The sequence below is a fragment of the Montipora foliosa genome, chromosome 1 (genome assembly GCF_036669935.1).
Source record: "Montipora foliosa isolate CH-2021 chromosome 1, ASM3666993v2, whole genome shotgun sequence".
Classification (NCBI taxonomy): Eukaryota; Metazoa; Cnidaria; class Anthozoa; order Scleractinia; family Acroporidae; genus Montipora; species Montipora foliosa.
In genome coordinates, this window is record NC_090869.1 from 21,815,011 (window position 1) to 21,832,510 (window position 17,500).

The 17,500-nt window shown below is 39.7% G+C and overlaps 3 protein-coding genes and 1 long non-coding RNA gene across 4 annotated transcripts in view; 2 read left to right on the forward strand and 2 right to left on the reverse strand.

The window, feature by feature from the left end:
- LOC137993247 (protein SYS1 homolog) overlaps positions 1-1,433 on the reverse strand; it is a 4,015-nt gene extending 2,582 nt beyond the window's left edge. Inside the window, exons 1-2 of the mRNA XM_068838980.1 lie at positions 1,258-1,433; positions 1,097-1,164 (exon numbers count right to left, since the gene is read on the reverse strand). Coding sequence (XP_068695081.1) covers positions 1,097-1,164; positions 1,258-1,419 — 230 coding nt within the window. The 5' untranslated portion in view covers positions 1,420-1,433. The remainder of the gene's footprint in view (positions 1-1,096; positions 1,165-1,257) is intronic.
- Positions 1,434-1,498: 65 nt separating this feature from the next.
- Positions 1,499-12,654, forward strand: LOC137993306 (ATPase WRNIP1-like). Its single transcript, XM_068839063.1, has 6 exons — positions 1,499-2,215; positions 4,173-4,367; positions 7,627-7,868; positions 9,945-10,408; positions 10,943-11,022; positions 11,554-12,654. Exons 1-6 carry the CDS (start codon positions 1,580-1,582, stop codon positions 11,827-11,829), a joined length of 1,893 nt encoding a protein of 630 aa, XP_068695164.1. The 5' UTR covers positions 1,499-1,579; the 3' UTR covers positions 11,830-12,654.
- Positions 12,445-17,500, reverse strand: part of LOC137993319 (acyl-coenzyme A synthetase ACSM4, mitochondrial-like) — a 71,512-nt gene continuing 66,456 nt past the window's right edge. The window contains exon 16 of the mRNA XM_068839097.1: positions 12,445-12,620. Within this exon, the coding sequence (XP_068695198.1) occupies positions 12,525-12,620 (96 nt within the window). The 3' untranslated portion in view covers positions 12,445-12,524. The remainder of the gene's footprint in view (positions 12,621-17,500) is intronic.
- The window catches only part of LOC137993351 (uncharacterized), a 4,335-nt gene continuing 3,150 nt past the window's right edge, over positions 16,316-17,500 (forward strand). Inside the window, exon 1 of the long non-coding RNA XR_011121854.1 lies at positions 16,316-17,005. This is a non-coding gene — a long non-coding RNA (uncharacterized lncRNA). The remainder of the gene's footprint in view (positions 17,006-17,500) is intronic.

Below are 17,500 nucleotides of genomic sequence, written 5' to 3' on the forward strand. Positions count from 1 at the left end.
AAACCTGATTCGTTCATACACGATTTCCCTAGCAGATGTTGTTATGATCGGTCACAGGCGGACCATCTTCTGTCGGTGTTGTTGTTATCAATCTGTAGAAGGATAGATACATTACAGCGGTTGCGATTTGCTCGGCAATAAAGTTTGAAAGCAAATAAATCAACGAAAGATCAAACTAAGTGTCAACCGAGCCATGTGTTATGTTTTTTTGGTCTTTCCGAGCTGTTCTAGGCATCATTTTGCGAGATTTTTTCTTGACCACCAGTTAGAGAGTCAAGAAAATTGACAAGGCAGGCAACTCCGAGCCACCAGCCAATGACCTTGTCTTGTTCAAGCGGGAACTGACGCCAAAGCAGTGAAATTCTCACGTTAATAACACTAGCATCCGATCAATTAGGGATGTCCTCATACCTTCGCTGAACGTGAGCTTCAGTGAACGTGACCGTTGGCAAGCCAACAGTCCCGTTGCGCTGGTTGGTAGATTTGAATAGACTCAAATGCTTGACTCGAATTCCTTTAATCTGGTTTCTTGCACCAATCATGTTGAGAAAGCTTTATCATGGATTTCAGGATCGCCTTCCTCGCTGAATTTTTGAGAAATGACACTCAAATTCGGCGAACGAATGAGGATATCCCGCGAGGACATGTCGCTAGGAAATGTAAAATTTACAGCATATCCTTCTTTAAAAGACTTTCCTCTCATCCCGCGTTTTAGAATATTCAGTGCATTCCGTGTTTTAGAATGTTCCATATATTTTGCGTTTCAAAATATTCGATTTTTTCCGTATTTTAGAATATTCCATGCATTGCGCCGTTCCACCATTCCATCTCGTCATTCCACCATTCTATCCCGTAGGACATGTAGACAACCTTGGATCAAAAGAACTTAAGCGGATACGAAATCATTGTCCTTACATACCTAACTTTAAACCTCTGCATTTATACACAGTTTGAAGATAGCAATACTTTAGCCCTAATAACTATCTAACGTCATGAGATTCTGAAAATTCTGTCGTGGGTATGTAAGCTTAGATCTTACGTCAGCTTACGGAGAGCTAGACTGGAGAAAGACTCTACTAGCACTCTTTCCACCTACCCAGTTAAAGCATTTAGACAAAATGCTGCCATCGTTACTTTTCCTTTAAAAGACGAAAACTCTAGTTCCTACGAACAACAAATTTTGATCGTTAAAAGCACAGTAAAAACGATGATCATAAATTTAAAGTTGAGCTGTCAATTGCAAGTTGTTATTTTTACCTTGGGTCTAAAAAATTGATCTAAGGAGCGTGTAGATCCCGTCCAGAAGTCAACAAGTAAAATCCAAAATGCTAAAAATAAGTAGAAAACACATTGAATGGCGGCAATTTGCGAAATAATTAAACATGGATCCCATACATAAGATCGAAATCCAGCCGCCATGTTGTTCTGCAAGAGTAGATGACGTCATTGATGGACGCCAGACAGTAGCATACATGACAAGGTATACAATACCCAGTGAAAGTCTTGTAGATTGATCATGCAAAGAAATGTAGGCTTAAAATCAAACCAGCTTTTTCAGCGGGGTTTCCGAATATAAATTATGATGCCTCAAGCTAACAATGTAGACTGCCCGATTTGTGGAGTATCGTTCCCGGTTTGTGCCGTGAACGAGCATGCAAATAAATGTTTGACATCAAAGGAGACTGCATCGAGTGCTGATGAGATCGCTGGAATGAAAAAGCTTGAGCGTAACTCTTCTTCTACTCATAGTTTATCAGCTAAAGCTGCTGATCTCTTTGGAAAGAGACCAGGAAATACTTTATCGATGACAAGCCCCCCGTCAGGAGCACGGAAAAGAAGTTTATCTAACAACTCTTTGAATTCACCACCTTTGGCGGGAAAATCGAACAAGAATACTTCTTTCAAAAGACTGAAGTCAAATGAAGGAAAAGACATTTCTGAGATGACGAGAAACTCTTTGAATGGACCGATACATTCAGGCACGAAGGAGGCGGTATCTTTCCACCGTTCAAGTTCGTCTTTTTCCCAGAAAAAAGTTGGACATAAATCTAAGACCAGTCAGTTTATGCCACTGGCTGAATTAATGCGCCCAAAGACTTTGGAAGGATACGTTGGTCAATCAAAAGTTTTAGGAAGTAGCAGTCTCTTAAGGACCTTGCTCGAGGCTGAGGAAATCCCCTCCATGATTTTTTGGGGACCTCCTGGCTGTGGGAAGGTAAACATCTCAATGTGATCTTGGGTTTTGATGCAACATTGACAGCCAACATGATGGCATATTTAGCATTTCATATTACTGTGAGCCAACATTAGGGTTTTTTAGATAGGAGGACGAGGACGACTACAAGGAGGAGTTTTTCGTACTGAGCATGCAGATGAGATTTGGAGGCCAACACATTTTGAAGTGCGCGGGCTCAGAAAGGAACTTGTACTCGCAGTCGTTTGTCCTTGTCCTCCGATCTAAAGGTCCCCAGTGTGTAATTCCTGAAATGGCATTTCAGCCCTCTTCCTCCTCCGTGACAAGATATTTATCACTGCCCTCTCTCTCCTGGATTTCCAAACTACCCCCCCCTCTCCCCCCATACCTTTATCTAGAAGATCAATCCTATAGACCTTATTCATAAATGGCGGTCAATTTATAATTCTTTTGTCAAAGTGCAAATTAGCCTACCAAGCCTCGATACCATACAGTGAATTGAAAAGAATTCTTGCTCTAAAACGAGGCTTGGTAGGCTAATTTGCACGTGGACAAAAAAATTATAAATGTGACCGCCATTCAGAAAATCACCTCTTGAGGGGAGGGGTGGCCATGATGAAGCATTTTGTCGTGGAATAACCCGCTTTTGGTTTGACATCATTGCAACTCAACAAACCTTGCACAGTGTTTCAACTTTTGTCAGGAGCCTTTAACGGTGAAAGAGAAGAAGAGTGTAGTTGGGGGAATATTAAAGAAAAGATGACTATTCCTAAGAGCCCTGGCTGAAGTTGGAAAATGTCTTTAACATTTGTGTCAGTTTAATTAATAAGGTCTCTGTAGAGGAAAATGAGGTGTCCGTGGAAAAATGAAATTTTTTGTATAGGATAAGACTAAAAGCTACCGGTAATAGATTGAATTATTTGAATAAAGTTTTAGTTTTTTGGTATTTAATATTGCCTTTTAGTTTTGAGGCCTCAAACTCAGAAGAACCAAGTCTCAACTGCAGAAGTTCCTTCCTCTTCACTTTATTGCGCAAATCGCTGCACTTTGTTGCATCTTAGTCACAGATGAATGCACTCCAATACCGTCTGAGGAATTTTTGAAATGTAAAGAATTGAAGGAAATATTGCACATCAAAGTGGAAACTCTCATCTCGCACTTAATTTGGGCAGAAGAAGTGCCATAAAATCAGTCTCCGAAGACAAACGAAAAATTTCTCACACGGTTTTTGGGTTAGTACAATCATCTATTAGAATTGAAAATTTGGAAGCAATATCTAATAACCCGTCGGGACAGGAGCTTAAAGATTTTGTGTGGAGTTCAGGGACTGCTGAACAACTCCATCGCCAACTTGAAAGGCAATTATGCTGAGCCAAACATTGTTCGAGCATGAAGGCTGTCAATTGACACCCAATCCTTTCACGCATGATTGACATAATATGCCAATCATTTTTCGCATGCAGATCATGGCAAGAAACAAAGAAATTTAAGCGATTTTAGCAGTTTTATAATTAATTTTTCAGAAACTTTTTTTTTTGGGAAAATATACTTCACAGCCCACCGATTCAAGATTTGCAAAAACAAAAAATTTGAGCGAGGTGCCCAAATTTACCTTCACCGAGACCCTTAAATAAGATAGGTAAGCTGAGATGAACATAGTGGGAAAAAAAGACAATTTCATAGTTTCTGTTCAGTTGTGTTGAAATTGATGTTGTTAATTAGTTGTTGACTGTCGCATTCTTTATTTTAGTTTTATATGACTTAGTTTAATCCTGCCTTGAGCAGTGTTGTTTTTCTCTCCTGGCTCAGACAACTGCAAATCTTTGAAAAATTAGCAACTAAATTAAATAGTCTAACAACTACCAAAACTTATTCGGTTTGTTGCAATGTTGTATAATATTGCTGAATTAAGAGGTTATTTGCTTGTAGCCTTGTTTTTATCGCTCAGAAAGTAAAATTAATTTCATTTTTTGTTCAGACCACTTTGGCTCACATTATAGCCAACTCAGCTGGGAGAAGTAATAAAGCTCGGTTTGTGAAGCTGTCTGCAACAACAAGTGGTATAAATGATGTTAAAGAAGTTGTAAAAGTGGCCAAGAATGATCAGCAATTGTTCAAGTGCAAAACAATTTTGTTTGTGGATGAGATACATAGATTCAATAAGCTGCAACAGGTACAGTACACTGTGTGTGTTATGAATATTTTTAAGTAGAGACTGCCTTGACAGAGGTCGTGAAACAAGAAGGCCAGTTTTAACCCCATGAAATTAGTAATGTGAGAGAATTCAGAGAATACTGGTCCTGAGGCAAGGTGACACTTTCAGACTCCTTCTGGAAATTCCTCCTCCAAAAGGTGTTTGGAATTCTGAATAGATGCCTTGTTTTTCTTTCACCAGTGCCTTTCCATATGGTTTTTTTAAAACTCCTCTGCCCAAAAAAGTATTTTTAATAAAAATGAGTGATGTTGGTGACCTTGATGTTGACAACAATTTCACAGTATTTATTTTTGTCTGGGTTCAACTCTCGGAGTCACTAAGACTTCTCTCACAAACCGGCCAGTTGATGTGATCTTTCACATCAAGTAGGCATAATGTTAGCCGTGCATGCGTATTTTGCTTGTTGTTGTTCCTCTTGTCTCGCTTGGGAGCCGTATTGTTGTCACCAAGTTGTTATAGCCTTTAAACCGTTACATTTCGCTGGTTGTCTTGTCCTCATTACTGGCGTGGTAGCAGCGGACATTACTACTAGCGACTCAAATGAAGAGAAAGCCAGTTCATTGAAGGTTTTTCTACCTGTATTCCACACAAGGTGATAGCAATGTAGTTAAACTTACAGCTGTTTTTCCGGTCATACTACACAGTACACAAGGACCTGAAGCTAAGTACACATAATTTATTTAAACTTGAACCATACGAATGCCCTGAGGACTTGCACCAGCACTGTATGTCCTTCATTGAGGACAACTTATTGGTAGCGAATGGCACTATTGCACACCGTGGGGTAACCACTTGTACAGTTGAGGAAATATCATCTACCCTCTAAAGCTTACTTGGTAAAGATTAATCCATACTATTCTCCCCAGCCTGGTATAACATCGCTATGGAACTGAGCTTAGGTCCTGGTCCAGGGCTTGCATCTCTTAAACCAGAAATCTCCTAGCAGTGTAGCCTCTTCTGGAAGAAATCCATGTCTCAGCTGATGCTAAGATCTTGCGTGCTACAGTGTGCAAAAAGAGAACACCTTCTGCAAAGGCTCCCAACAGTCCGCTAATAAGTGTCAAGTCAAGTCTTGGCCCTTTTATGCAAACAAGCTGGTTGTAATGACTTAACTACTAGAGGGTAATGTGAAGTGCTAGTTTTCTACCCGTATGAACCATGGGAGCGTTAGCCCTACTAACGGAAATGGGCCCACACAAGGACTGAGAAAAACTCTGACCAGGGTGAGAATTGAACCATGACCTTCAAGTAACACATGGTTCATATGGGTAGAAAACTAGCACTGTATATTTCGTCCCACTAATAGTTAAGTCTGTTGAAATTTCAGTGCTACATGGCCAACGTGTGCCAAAACCGTAACCCTTCCTTGGTTGTAATGACAGTCACTTCTTAAGCAAATGTACCCATCTACCTCCTGAAGACCTTGCGTTCCTCGCCAAAGCACGTCTCACAAGTAGCCTGATGTTGAAGATGGGACCAAAGACCCAGCTGTTCCTTCAGCCCTCCTTCCCTTCAGCCAGGATTGTCTCGTGCCGTGTGAGCACCAAACAGTCTCCTCATTTCAATGCCTACTTCAGACACCACTTGCTCAAGCTTACCTTAGACACACTGGCTCTGAAGGCCTATGGTCTATGTCCCTGTTGTTAAAACACCTCAACAGGCTTTACAAGGAGACACTGTCAGCCTTCTTGCTGTTGTCAAGACCCTCCTTGCTCTCTCGCATGCTGATAAGCAATTCTTACCCTTCATGCTCTTGTAGTCAAAGATTTGGATGTGGACGTGATTGCCAATGACATGTCAGTTCATCCTGCCAACAGGAAGTTCTGGTCCAGGATTTTTTTTTCATTTCTAGGAACAATTTTGCTCCTAGGTCCAAACTAACTTTTAGGAGCAAACTTGCTTGAAGAAGGAGCAAAAGGATTTCAAAACAATATTCAAATTACAATAAATAAATAAATAAATAAATATGTATAGCAATGAAGATATTAGACCCGACACAATAATATTAGTGTTTGCAGTGTTTATTAATGGTGTTTCTTTCCTCATCAAAAAGTCTTCTGGCAGATTTCGTCTCATTACTGCCTTTGCTGGTGTCAGTGGATACAGCAAGGCGCAACCTTTGTTGATGCTGGACGTCAACTCAACCCTCCACACCATTGCTTCTTAGATGAAGTACTTGTACATAATAAAGTCAGATCTCACTTTAAGTCTTTTACCAGATACCCCTCTCTTTAAAGCTTCCACGAAGTACTTTGCCACCCAGTTTCACTGCATCATAGTGAGCACAAGATCCGCCGTGGGTGTCGCGGTCTGTGAATGCTGTGACAGGAATAAAGGGCTGTTGGTCGCTCCTAGTTATGGGCTACTGATTCAAGCAATTGTCTCTTATAGACACCTATACCACCTATTTGGTGGCTCCAAAGGGATTAATATGCCTTCATAATTTTCATTCATCGAGTCCTTTACCAATTACAAATTATCCCAACTGAGTGGCTTCATAGCTCAGCACTAGCATTACAGAGGTCATGGGTTCGAATCCCGTTGGAGCCACCTTAATTTTTCAGGTGTCTAAAAGAGACAATTGCTGAAAGTGTCCAGAGTGCAAGGGTGACTTCTCTCTTTTTGTCTAAAGAATTTTCTGCTTGTAACTTTACAGAATGAGGGGTGGTCCACAGGGATAGTCCAAATTGGACCTGGGGTCCTTGTTTTGTATACGTCCCTCTCATCCTTGGTTGGATATGACAACTGCCACAATGGTAAACAAATAGTAAGGGAGAATTACTGGGTGATAATCCATATTTTAAACTTAAATTGCAAATAAGTTTATGGTTGCGTTCAGTCCAACCTGTTGTAAGACAAACAAAACATTTTCTGAAAAAACGTGTCAAATAAATGTAATAATAAAGAAGAATTCTTATTTTGTTAATTACTACTAGTAGTGCTTTGTTAGCAGTTTTCATGTCCTTTGGTAAATGGGTCCATAAAAGATTGCCTCCCATTTTTTACTCTGAGTGAGTTAGTTTAATAGGCCACGGTTCATATTTTGGTGGTCAGAATAGAAGGAAGATGGAATTGAGGCCAGCAAGGGGAGACTTTACAGACTGATGGAATATCTTTACCCCCTGCCAAGCATCGAGTGCTTGTTCGTTTCAGTCAAACAGGGATATCATGAATAAGGTCTATTTATTGTGTGTTGTACATTGTTCACTTTCTGCAGGACACATTTCTGCCACATGTTGAAAATGGAACAATAACATTAATTGGAGCAACTACAGAGAATCCGTCATTTCAGCTAAACAATGCGCTGCTTAGCCGGTGTAGAGTCATAGTCCTTGAAAAACTCACTTCTGATAATGTAGAGCAGATCTTACGGAATGCAATGGACGGCATGGGAATGTCAACCAGTGTGGTAGCTAACTCTGGGAACAGAAACAAAGACCTACTTACATCTGAATACAGGTTTGGTGTATTTTATTAACAGAGAGAAATAATAACCTTAAGATTGCTAGGCTAGAGGTTTTCTGCAAAGCCTATAAGCTTTTGTGTTCTGGGACTAGAGGTAGAGAATCTGAGATAGCCTTCCCCCCCCCCCCCCACAAAACTACAAATTAAAGGAACTAACCATTGGTCCATCCTCACAGAAAACTTTCTACAGTTCGTACAATGATTAAAGGCTAAATTAAGACTACTGATCTAATATTATCTGAATAGTTTATAAAAGATAACAATGAGTCCTAACAATCAATAATAGTATCAATAATCAATAAGACTGCTTCTAAAGTAAAAACTTAAGAAGTAGAGACTTCTCTAAAAAGTAATGTTTTAAGGTGCTCTTTGGATCCAGGGAGATCAGATACAGATCTAAGATCGTTTGGAAGCATGTTCCCTATTTTGGGGGTAATGCCAACAAACACTCTCTCCCCTGTGTAGGAAGAGTCTTCATCATTGGCCAGGGGTGACAGGATGAGTTCATTATTAGAACAGCTGCAGGTGGATCTGGCCTTGACAAAAAGTAGGTCACTTAAATATTTAGGCACAAGGCCATTCATGTCCTTGAAAGTAATGACTCACAATAATCTTGTAATCAATCCTAAACTTGACAGGTAGCCAGTGCAGTTCTACAAGTAAGGGGGTGACATGACAGAATCTACTGTAAACCTACTCTGGTAGCAGCATTCTGTACTCTCTGAAGTTTAGCTAACTGAGAGTTGGGAAGACCAAACAAAAGTCTGTTGCAGTAGTCAGGTTTACTGGATATAATGGCGGTTTAGATACTTTCTAATATTCTGGATATTATGGATATTATGGGAACTCATAGACCTTTTTGCAGATACGGTGGCCATTTTGATTTCTGTTGTTTCGAAAGACATTATGGGATGACCAGGGGGCAAATACAGGGCATCCCATAATAGCTATTTGAAACAATAGAAATCAAAATGGCCACCATATCTGCAAAACGGTCTATGGAAAACTTGCAGTCAAACCACGTACCAATGTTTTGATAGCCGAAATTCTCTAGTTACCGAATATGGAGAGGCAGTCTGTGCTGTCTGTGCTGTAGTTCAGTTTGAGTTTATCTTTTATCATCCACTGACATACATCATCAAGGCAGACTTCCATGACATTAAGGGTGATGTATATTAGGTTTAAAGGCCAAATAGAGTTGGGTATCGTCAGTGAAACAGCGGACATTCGGTAGGTGGTTGTTAATATTGGAAATTATAGTTCACCACTAAATTTTCTCCGATTCTTATTGGTCTAAATTGATCACATGATGCGATAGTGTTCGTCCGCGGAGAGACACTATCAGCCCATAGTGCCCGTCCGAGGAAAATACCCGGATGGATAGTAGTCGTCCGCTGAAAATACCTCTGTAAACAAGCGGCCTTATGGAAAATAAACAATCGAAATTGTATTAAGAGGGTTTTTGTTTGTTTTCTTTTTCAAATTTTACATTGGCTGACACGGCTTTCGTCTAATAAAGTTGAAAATAATTCAACATGATTTTTGAGCTGGCGCGCGGAAGAAAATTTAGTAGTGAACAATAAAAACAATAGAGTGTTTATGTCTCAGAACTATCGGTCTGATAGTTGCCCCTTGGAAATTTGATGTTCTTAAAACTAGCATGTTTGCCCTCGAAGCTTCGCTTCTCGGGCAAATATTTGTTTTAAGAACATCAAATTTCCGCGGGGCAACTATCAGCCGATAGTTCCTCGACAGAAACACTCTATTGTTTAAATAGCTGACTAGTATAGATAGAGAATAATAGAGTCCCAAGGCAGGACCCCTGCGGACACTTTGTGGTAATGGAGTGAGAACGCAGCATTTTGACAGTTTCAGCAGTATAACTGGGCAATAATATTATTGTCACCTAAACCTAGTTTAACCCTTTGACCCTTGGTAGTGAGACTTAACAGATTTTATTCTGCATTTCTAGTGCCAGACAATTTTACTTGTCAACTGGGGGTGTCCAAGGGCATTTGAGGTGTCAGTGGGGTGAAGTTGTAATAACATTATTTTATATTTCCTTGACAGTGATTATCATGTGGAAATAGAAGATGATGCTATTAAAGCTTTAGCAAACTTATGCGATGGTGATGCTAGAATTGCACTGAATGGCCTCCAAGTTGCAATACAATCTCAAGTGGCTTCAGCAAAGCTCAGGAAAAGAGGAGATGCTGATTTACCAAGCAGACTGTGCTCACAACAAAATGGAGAACTCTCCCAAAATGGAAAATTTCCTACTGACAATGAGCAATCAAATGAAAAGTTAACAGTTTTGATCAGTGTAGCTCATGTAAAAGAGGGCTTACAAAAAAACCATCTTCTTTATGACAGAAATGGTGAGGAGCATTATAACATCATTTCTGCAATGCACAAGTCAATAAGAGGGAGTGATGAAAATGCCGCTCTGTATTGGTTGGCGAGGATGCTTGTGGGAGGCGAAGACCCTCTGTATGTGGCTCGAAGATTAGTGCGATGTGCTAGTGAGGATATAGGTAAGTGGTTGCTTTTTAATTCAATTTTCTTCTGTTGATTTTTTTCTTTCTTGTACTCTTGTTACCATAAGTGTAAATCCGAGCCAACTGTAGTAGTTCGACATTCAAGAATTATCAAACTTTTGACAGTAGACACTTAAAAAAATTATGGATTTATTTCGTACCAGTAACTCCCTAGGTCAATGCAGTGGATAGAAAAGTGGAAAATGTCAGGGTTAATTTTGTGTCCATTTGTAAAATGGATTTGGCCAGGAAGTTGAGAGTTTTGAGAATTAAAAAAGTAAAGCAAAAAGAAAATTTCCTGAGGAGCAAATCTAGTGATCCTCTCAGATGTTCTTGTAAGTGTTACCAATGTTAAAGACATGATTTGTTATGAACAATGTGACCTTCCGAGAACCAGAAGAGCTCAGAGGTCCAGAGACCCAGAGCTACAACCTACAGTAAGATAAAGAGTGCTTAATTCAGGTGATAATCCCCTTATTATTAGTGTTTTTAATCACTCATTTAGTTTCTGCATTTTATCTTATGCTTAAGGACTGGCAGATCCGCAGGCCTTGAACCAGGCTGTTGCTGCTTACCAGGCATGCCATTTTATTGGAATGCCAGAGTGTGATGTAAGTGTCTGCAAAATCCTACCTTAAGATTTCTGTGACAAAATCCAGTAGAGCACCCTTTGAGTGTTTTTTTTTTTTTTTTGATTATTATTATTATTTTCAACCCATGTTTGAAGGACTTATTTACCCAATCCATCATTGTGACTCTCGTACAAAAAAAGCTGTTGCTGCTGAGAATACTTTAACTGGCATATTTCTGACAAAAATGTCACACTTTTGCCCCATGTTGTGGTATGAAGCAGGTCCACATGAAATTTTAACAATAATAATGAATAAACCCATTAGAAGTCCGCAATGTATGTCTGTCTGACTGTCTCTCTTAAAGCATCATCTCTTTAGCATCTGTTGTAAAATAATGCAAAATTGTTTGGTACATAATAAATAAAACTTAAGTGTCAAATTTAAAGTAATAATCTTTCAGTGACAAATCATAACCCAATGATTTAATCCATTTACTCCTCAAGCACCCCAGGACACCCCTAGTTATGAGTAAAATCTGTTGAGTATCACAAACAAGTTTTTGATGTCCAGGTAATCCTTGCACAAGCTACAGTGTACCTTTCCAGAGCTCCAAAGGCTATTGAAGTATACAGTGCATACAGTGAAGCTAAGAAGCTTGTGAATGGCTGGGAAGGTCCACAACCAGCTGTTCCACTACATATCAGAAATGCCCCAACCAAGCTGATGAAAGATTTGGGTTACGGTGCTGGTTACAAGTACAATCCCGCATTTGATGAACCTGTGGATCAAGAATATCTACCGCCAGAAGTGCAAGGAGTTGATTTCTTCTGCAGGAGCAAAAAATAAGGCAGTCTATAGCTATAAAGCAAAGATTAGAAAAGATAATTATACTGGTATTGAAGGGAAGTTGACAATAATTTGATTTAGATGTACTCCTTAAAGGCAAAATTACTTTAGGTGATATTGAGCTGTAACTCGCATATCATTTATGCGTGACCAAAGTGATGCCTCATTTTCATTTGTCAAGAAACTTGTTGATTTTATTGATAACCACTATACACTCTTGCACAATTGGGATTAAACAGTCTTTATTACAAATAACAATTTATAGATATAGAATACAATATATGAATACATCAAATGCAGATGATCAAGGGTTATAACATACAAAACAGTAGACTGCCTACAGAGGAAGTGCGGCTCCTGAGGAAGAGGCGAAGGATGCAATACTCTTACTTTACATTGACATGTGTATAAGGCTTGATAGATGATTGTACTTACAAGGGGAAAATGATTGGCTGTTACAAGTTTTGTGGCTTTTGTATCTATTACATCAGTAAACATTTCATGCAATGATACTAGCTACCAGACTCCCTGGTCCTTATACTGTGGTCTAGATTCAAGTTATCAATATCCAAATAACAATCTACAGTAGTTCGTAAATTGGTCTTAAATATTACAAACTGCTTGAAAGCGAGATAATGTAAACCTTTGTGTCCTGCTGATAAATATGCTCAGTGGTGAACCAGACTAAATAATTCTTAAGTGTGGAATAGGAGGAATGAATGGCATGCAGTTCTCATCATCTTCACTTTCGTTCCTTTCCTGTGTAGAGCTTGTTGACTTCCCAATATTTTCTCAAATAAATAAATAAATAAATAAATAAATAAATAGATGATTTGTTACGCATTGCTGCCATGGTTTTCTCTTGTATCATGGTTCTGGTTATGTTATCAACACTAGTAGCTAGAACCGAGAAAACCAAGCGAAATTATGGTACTTTTGTCAGCGATACATGCATGATACTACTCTATTTTATAAAATAATTAGGATGGTGCTCGCACTCTCATTGGTCAATAGCTGTGTTTAGATGAGAGTGTGGAAACACGGCTATGACATCACAGGAATTTTGATTGGTTATGTGTTGTCAGATGCGCGTTTTGATTGGCTGGTAGGAAATATGAGCGTGTATCAAAAACATCACCTGGGAACTGATAGATTTCTTTAGCTTCGCAGTCACGTGGTCTCAATTGGGTAATCATAACATTTAAGATGGTGGCAGATGGCCGCATGTGAGTGTTCCTAGAACGCAGCGTGGACGAAATTGCTACGAAATCTTGCAAATGTGTTGGCGATCATAACCGTAAATCATCTCAAAGGTTGTGGGAAAAAGGGATGAGGTCAAAAAGGTTAAATTCTTCACAGAAAAATATGTGCACGATGTTTTCGTGAAAGAGGCAGTTGAAGAGGAAGGCGGACGATCTCGGACGTCTGAGATAAAAAACCGCTGCTACCGCAGTCAGAAGAAGTCTTAGCTAAGCTCCTCACGCAAATAAAGTTGAAAATTAATGACAAAGAAGGAGAGGGAAATGTCGATGGAACGGAATGCACATGTAAAGCGGGATAAATATTCATGCTAGGTTATTTTTACAAGTGCAAGCTGATTTATTCAGTTGTCAGGTGTGACGCGAGTCAAGAAATTCGTCTAAAATAAGGTTACTGCTCCCGAATGTTAAAAGGCTGCTTTAATTTTATGACAAATTACTCTTTATTACTTTTTTTTTATTTTATTCAAACAGGACATTGTCCACTTTCGTCACACGGGTGACAAAAACATTTTCTTCCGGGCGATCAAAATTTGAATGTTTTGACAATGAAACTTTTAAGTTTACCATCCCACTTTGGAACGTTTTGGCGCCAGATATACAAACACTTCACAGGAAGCAAAGTGAGCAACGCGTACGGGCATGAAAATCAGAATGAATATAGGAAATCAATAGAGGAAGTTCTTTCCGATATCGACTGTGATCTTTAACAATATGCAGGGGAATTAGGAAGAGAGGGTTTAGCTCAACAGTGTCTGAGGGTTTTCTCATCAAAAAAAAAATCCACAGTCCTTGAAAACGGTGGTTCTTTCTGTTTGATTTTACACTTATTTGTCCAAATTGGGACAAAAATGTAATTGAATCGAGTTTCATGACATTAGACCATTAACGCCATGCCACTGAACTACGCATCATTCTATCGGACAATATACTTCATCTCATTATATCAAACTTTTATATTTCATTCGATCATACGTCATCCTATCGGATTATATACTTCATGTCATTGGATCGGACTTCATTTTATTGGATCATACGTCATTCTATCAGATCATAGATTTTTTGTCATTAGATCGGGCTTCATGTCATTGCAACACCTTCGTGTTACTGAATCTAAATTTGTGTCATTGGAACGTAGCCCATTCGATCGGACGATACACATCATGCCACTGGATCGAACTTCCTGGACTTCATGTCATTGGATCAGAAACGCCATTCGATCAGGGCAGCGGCTTATTGAAAGACACTTATTTCTTAGTGTTCTTTTCTAGATACGTGGCGGCCCATCTGCAGGGTCAACATTGAACAGCACAAGAACTCAGAAAGCAACATAAAAACGGTACTTCTTGATGTTATGAATCAATTGGTTTCCAATGCAGATCTTGATTATGGCTTGTATAAGGTGGAGTGGTTATGCTCGTTGGTTTTGAGACTTGGGGAAACGTTTGAAGAAGCTCTCCTTCCAAATTTACGTCAAGCCCATGATCTCATTTCACTTATGATTAGGCACAATGAGGAATCTTCAGACGTCCACAACAACAGACCGATGATAGTAACTGGCAATAAATAGAGGCCAAAGATATACATCAGTCGAAATCATCTTGAGTACTTTAGGGGGTACTTTAGGAATTTCTGGGTGGGGATGTGCCGCTGGGACCCTGGAACCCTTAGCCTATACCAGAGCTAGTTTCAGCTGGATTTTGCTACCCTATACTAGAGTAAACTCCCCAAATCACTCCAGAGTATCCTAGTAGCTGTTTTCCAGAAACTGAGGTCATTAGCACAGTCTAAAACAAAGCCAAAACAAAACTTCTTTATTAAAAAAGGATTTATTTATACTTGGCCAGCAATGCCAAGAACATACGTACGCATTATCAAGACAATAAATTGTTTAATTTTAACCAGTATTAATACCACCGATTTCCGTCTGAATCTCGATTTTTGGCCGTTAATAATATCCAGTAGCGTTTTATGATAGTCGTCTATCAGCGCTGTTGAGGCCGAGTCGTGAAAATTTAAACTTGCCGATTTAATTTTTTATATTTTTGAGTAGCAATTCCTGGTTTCCTTAGTCTAGATAAAATCTTCAACCAACAGGTCAGTTTCGTGAAAAATGATACCCTATTCTAGACCCAAACGCTCTGATTTATATACCCTATGCTAGAGTAAACTGCTTGAAAACCATACCCTTCCCAGCGGCACATACCTATATAGCCCATATATGGCAGTACCCCCCCCCCCCCGGGCCCTAAAGGCAATGCAATACATAAGATATTGGCTTATGAAAGAAATTATATATGAAGTGCGGTTTTGAAGATTAACTGAAGAAATGATCGTCGCACTTGGTGGCCGATTTAAGCATTTGTCGTGTGCACCTGAAAAAATTCATTAATTCATTCCTTTCACGGGAACACATGAGCCCAACAAATTGACCAGCTCTCAGCTGGGTGACTCAGTTGGTAGGGGCGCTGCACCGGCATCGCAGAGGTCATGGGTTCGAGTCCCGTTCGGGCTCATAAGCCATTAGAGAGCTTTAGATTCTACGACGAGAACGAGAACGAGTACGAGTTTTGACTGCCCGTTTTTAGAGAAAATACTAAGGAAATTTATAACCCGTACGCTTAATTTTACTCTTTGTTAGCGGTATAGGTTGCTCAGTTATTCTTATTGATGGTAACTGAGCCTTTTTGCTCATCGAAAAAAGCCAAAACTGCTACCGTGTTGTTGACTTGTTTTGATTCGACGACATTTTTGCAAAACCTCGTACTAAAATGGCGACGGCATCAAGTTTTTCCCGCCAAAATGACGATGGTTTGCGCGCGCTCACTGTTGTCTTATGAGAAAATCTCGTACTCGTAGTCGTTCTCGTACTAGAATCTAAAGCTCTCTAATATCTTATGCAATACCTTTAGGGTCAACTCGCCTCATTGCCTCCCTGATCCTTTCTTCCTGAACTTTATGACCCTTACACAAAAGATGGCCCCGCATTGATTTGTAGCCACAGTTTGGGAAACCGTGGAGTATATCCAGCATTATAGCGTCTAATTCAGCTTAACTTATATCTGAATAGCTCGCGCGAACTGGTAATTTAAATTCTTGTAGTCTTCTGGAAATTGTTTTATTGCTGACATAGCCTGCGAGCAGGCTCTCCGAGGGACTGGGGCTGGTTTACCCCAGCCCCAGTCCCTCGGAGAGCCTGCTCGCAGGCTATTGCTGACACTGAGCATCCTCGCTATGTCACTGCCCTTAAAACCTTTCTCTAGGAAGTACTCAAGATGATTTCGACTGATGTATATCTTTGGCCTCCATTTATTGCCAGTTACTATCATCGGTCTGTTGTTTTGGACGTTTGAAGATGCCTAATCATACTGAGTGAAATGAGATCATGAGCTTGACGTAAATTTGGAAGGAGAGCTTCTTCAAACGTTCCCTTAAGCATCAAAACCAACGAGCATAACCACTTCACCTTATACAAGCATTAGATCTGCATTGGAAGCCAGTTGATTCATAACATAAAGAAGTACCGTTGTAGTAATCCGCTGGGGTTTGTTTCTGTACCATCTGCGCTTCTCTGCTCCGGCTAAGCCTCTTCCGCGGCCGTGTCCGACCATGATATCACAAGGTCCGTAAAAAGAAGCGATCGTGGAATCGGCGGTGGAAAAGGCTCATTTTCAGCGTAATGCTCGAGGATTTTCGAACAAGAGACATTTGTGCGGGTGTAAGGATCATAGAGCCTTAACTGTGTGCGAAAAAATTTCCGATCGGATGGATTTTCTGGACGCAAACCGCCTCCGAGTTGAAAACGGTCGAAACCCGTGTGTGCTGCCTTGAATCCGTCTTATGAAGGGAAGAACAGTCGTGGCATAAAAAGCCCGAAACAGCGAAAATACCGAAAAAGCACACCAGACACACAAGAGGTGAGTTTGTTTTCATCATCTTCCTTAAAAAACGTGGATATTTTAAAGTATTTAGCGTTGTAAATCAACGATATTTTATTCCCTATACAACGTCTTATAAAGCGTTTATGTCTGCGTCTGCAGATGCTGCTTAGTTTTGTTTGAAATCTAATAAAAGTGTCTGTTGTCGATGGTTATCGGTAAGTACGGTGCTTTTAGGGTAAGAGGCCAGCTGATGGTTGTTTTGTTCAGTCAGTAAAACATGACAAGTTAGACCTCGCACTTTCGTGTAAAAACGTACATCGAAATCACAAAATATCTCTAGTTTAAGCTTGATAAATTTTTGAGAACATGTTAAAAGCTTAGTTGATAATAGCTCATTTATTGATCATGCAATAGGATGGAAATTCGCTACCAATTCGCCGATTTACCAAATTTCAACCAAAATGATCACGTGGCATGTCACGTGGTTAAAATAATATGTTAAGGTAAGGCAGGATGTCGAGCTTTATAATC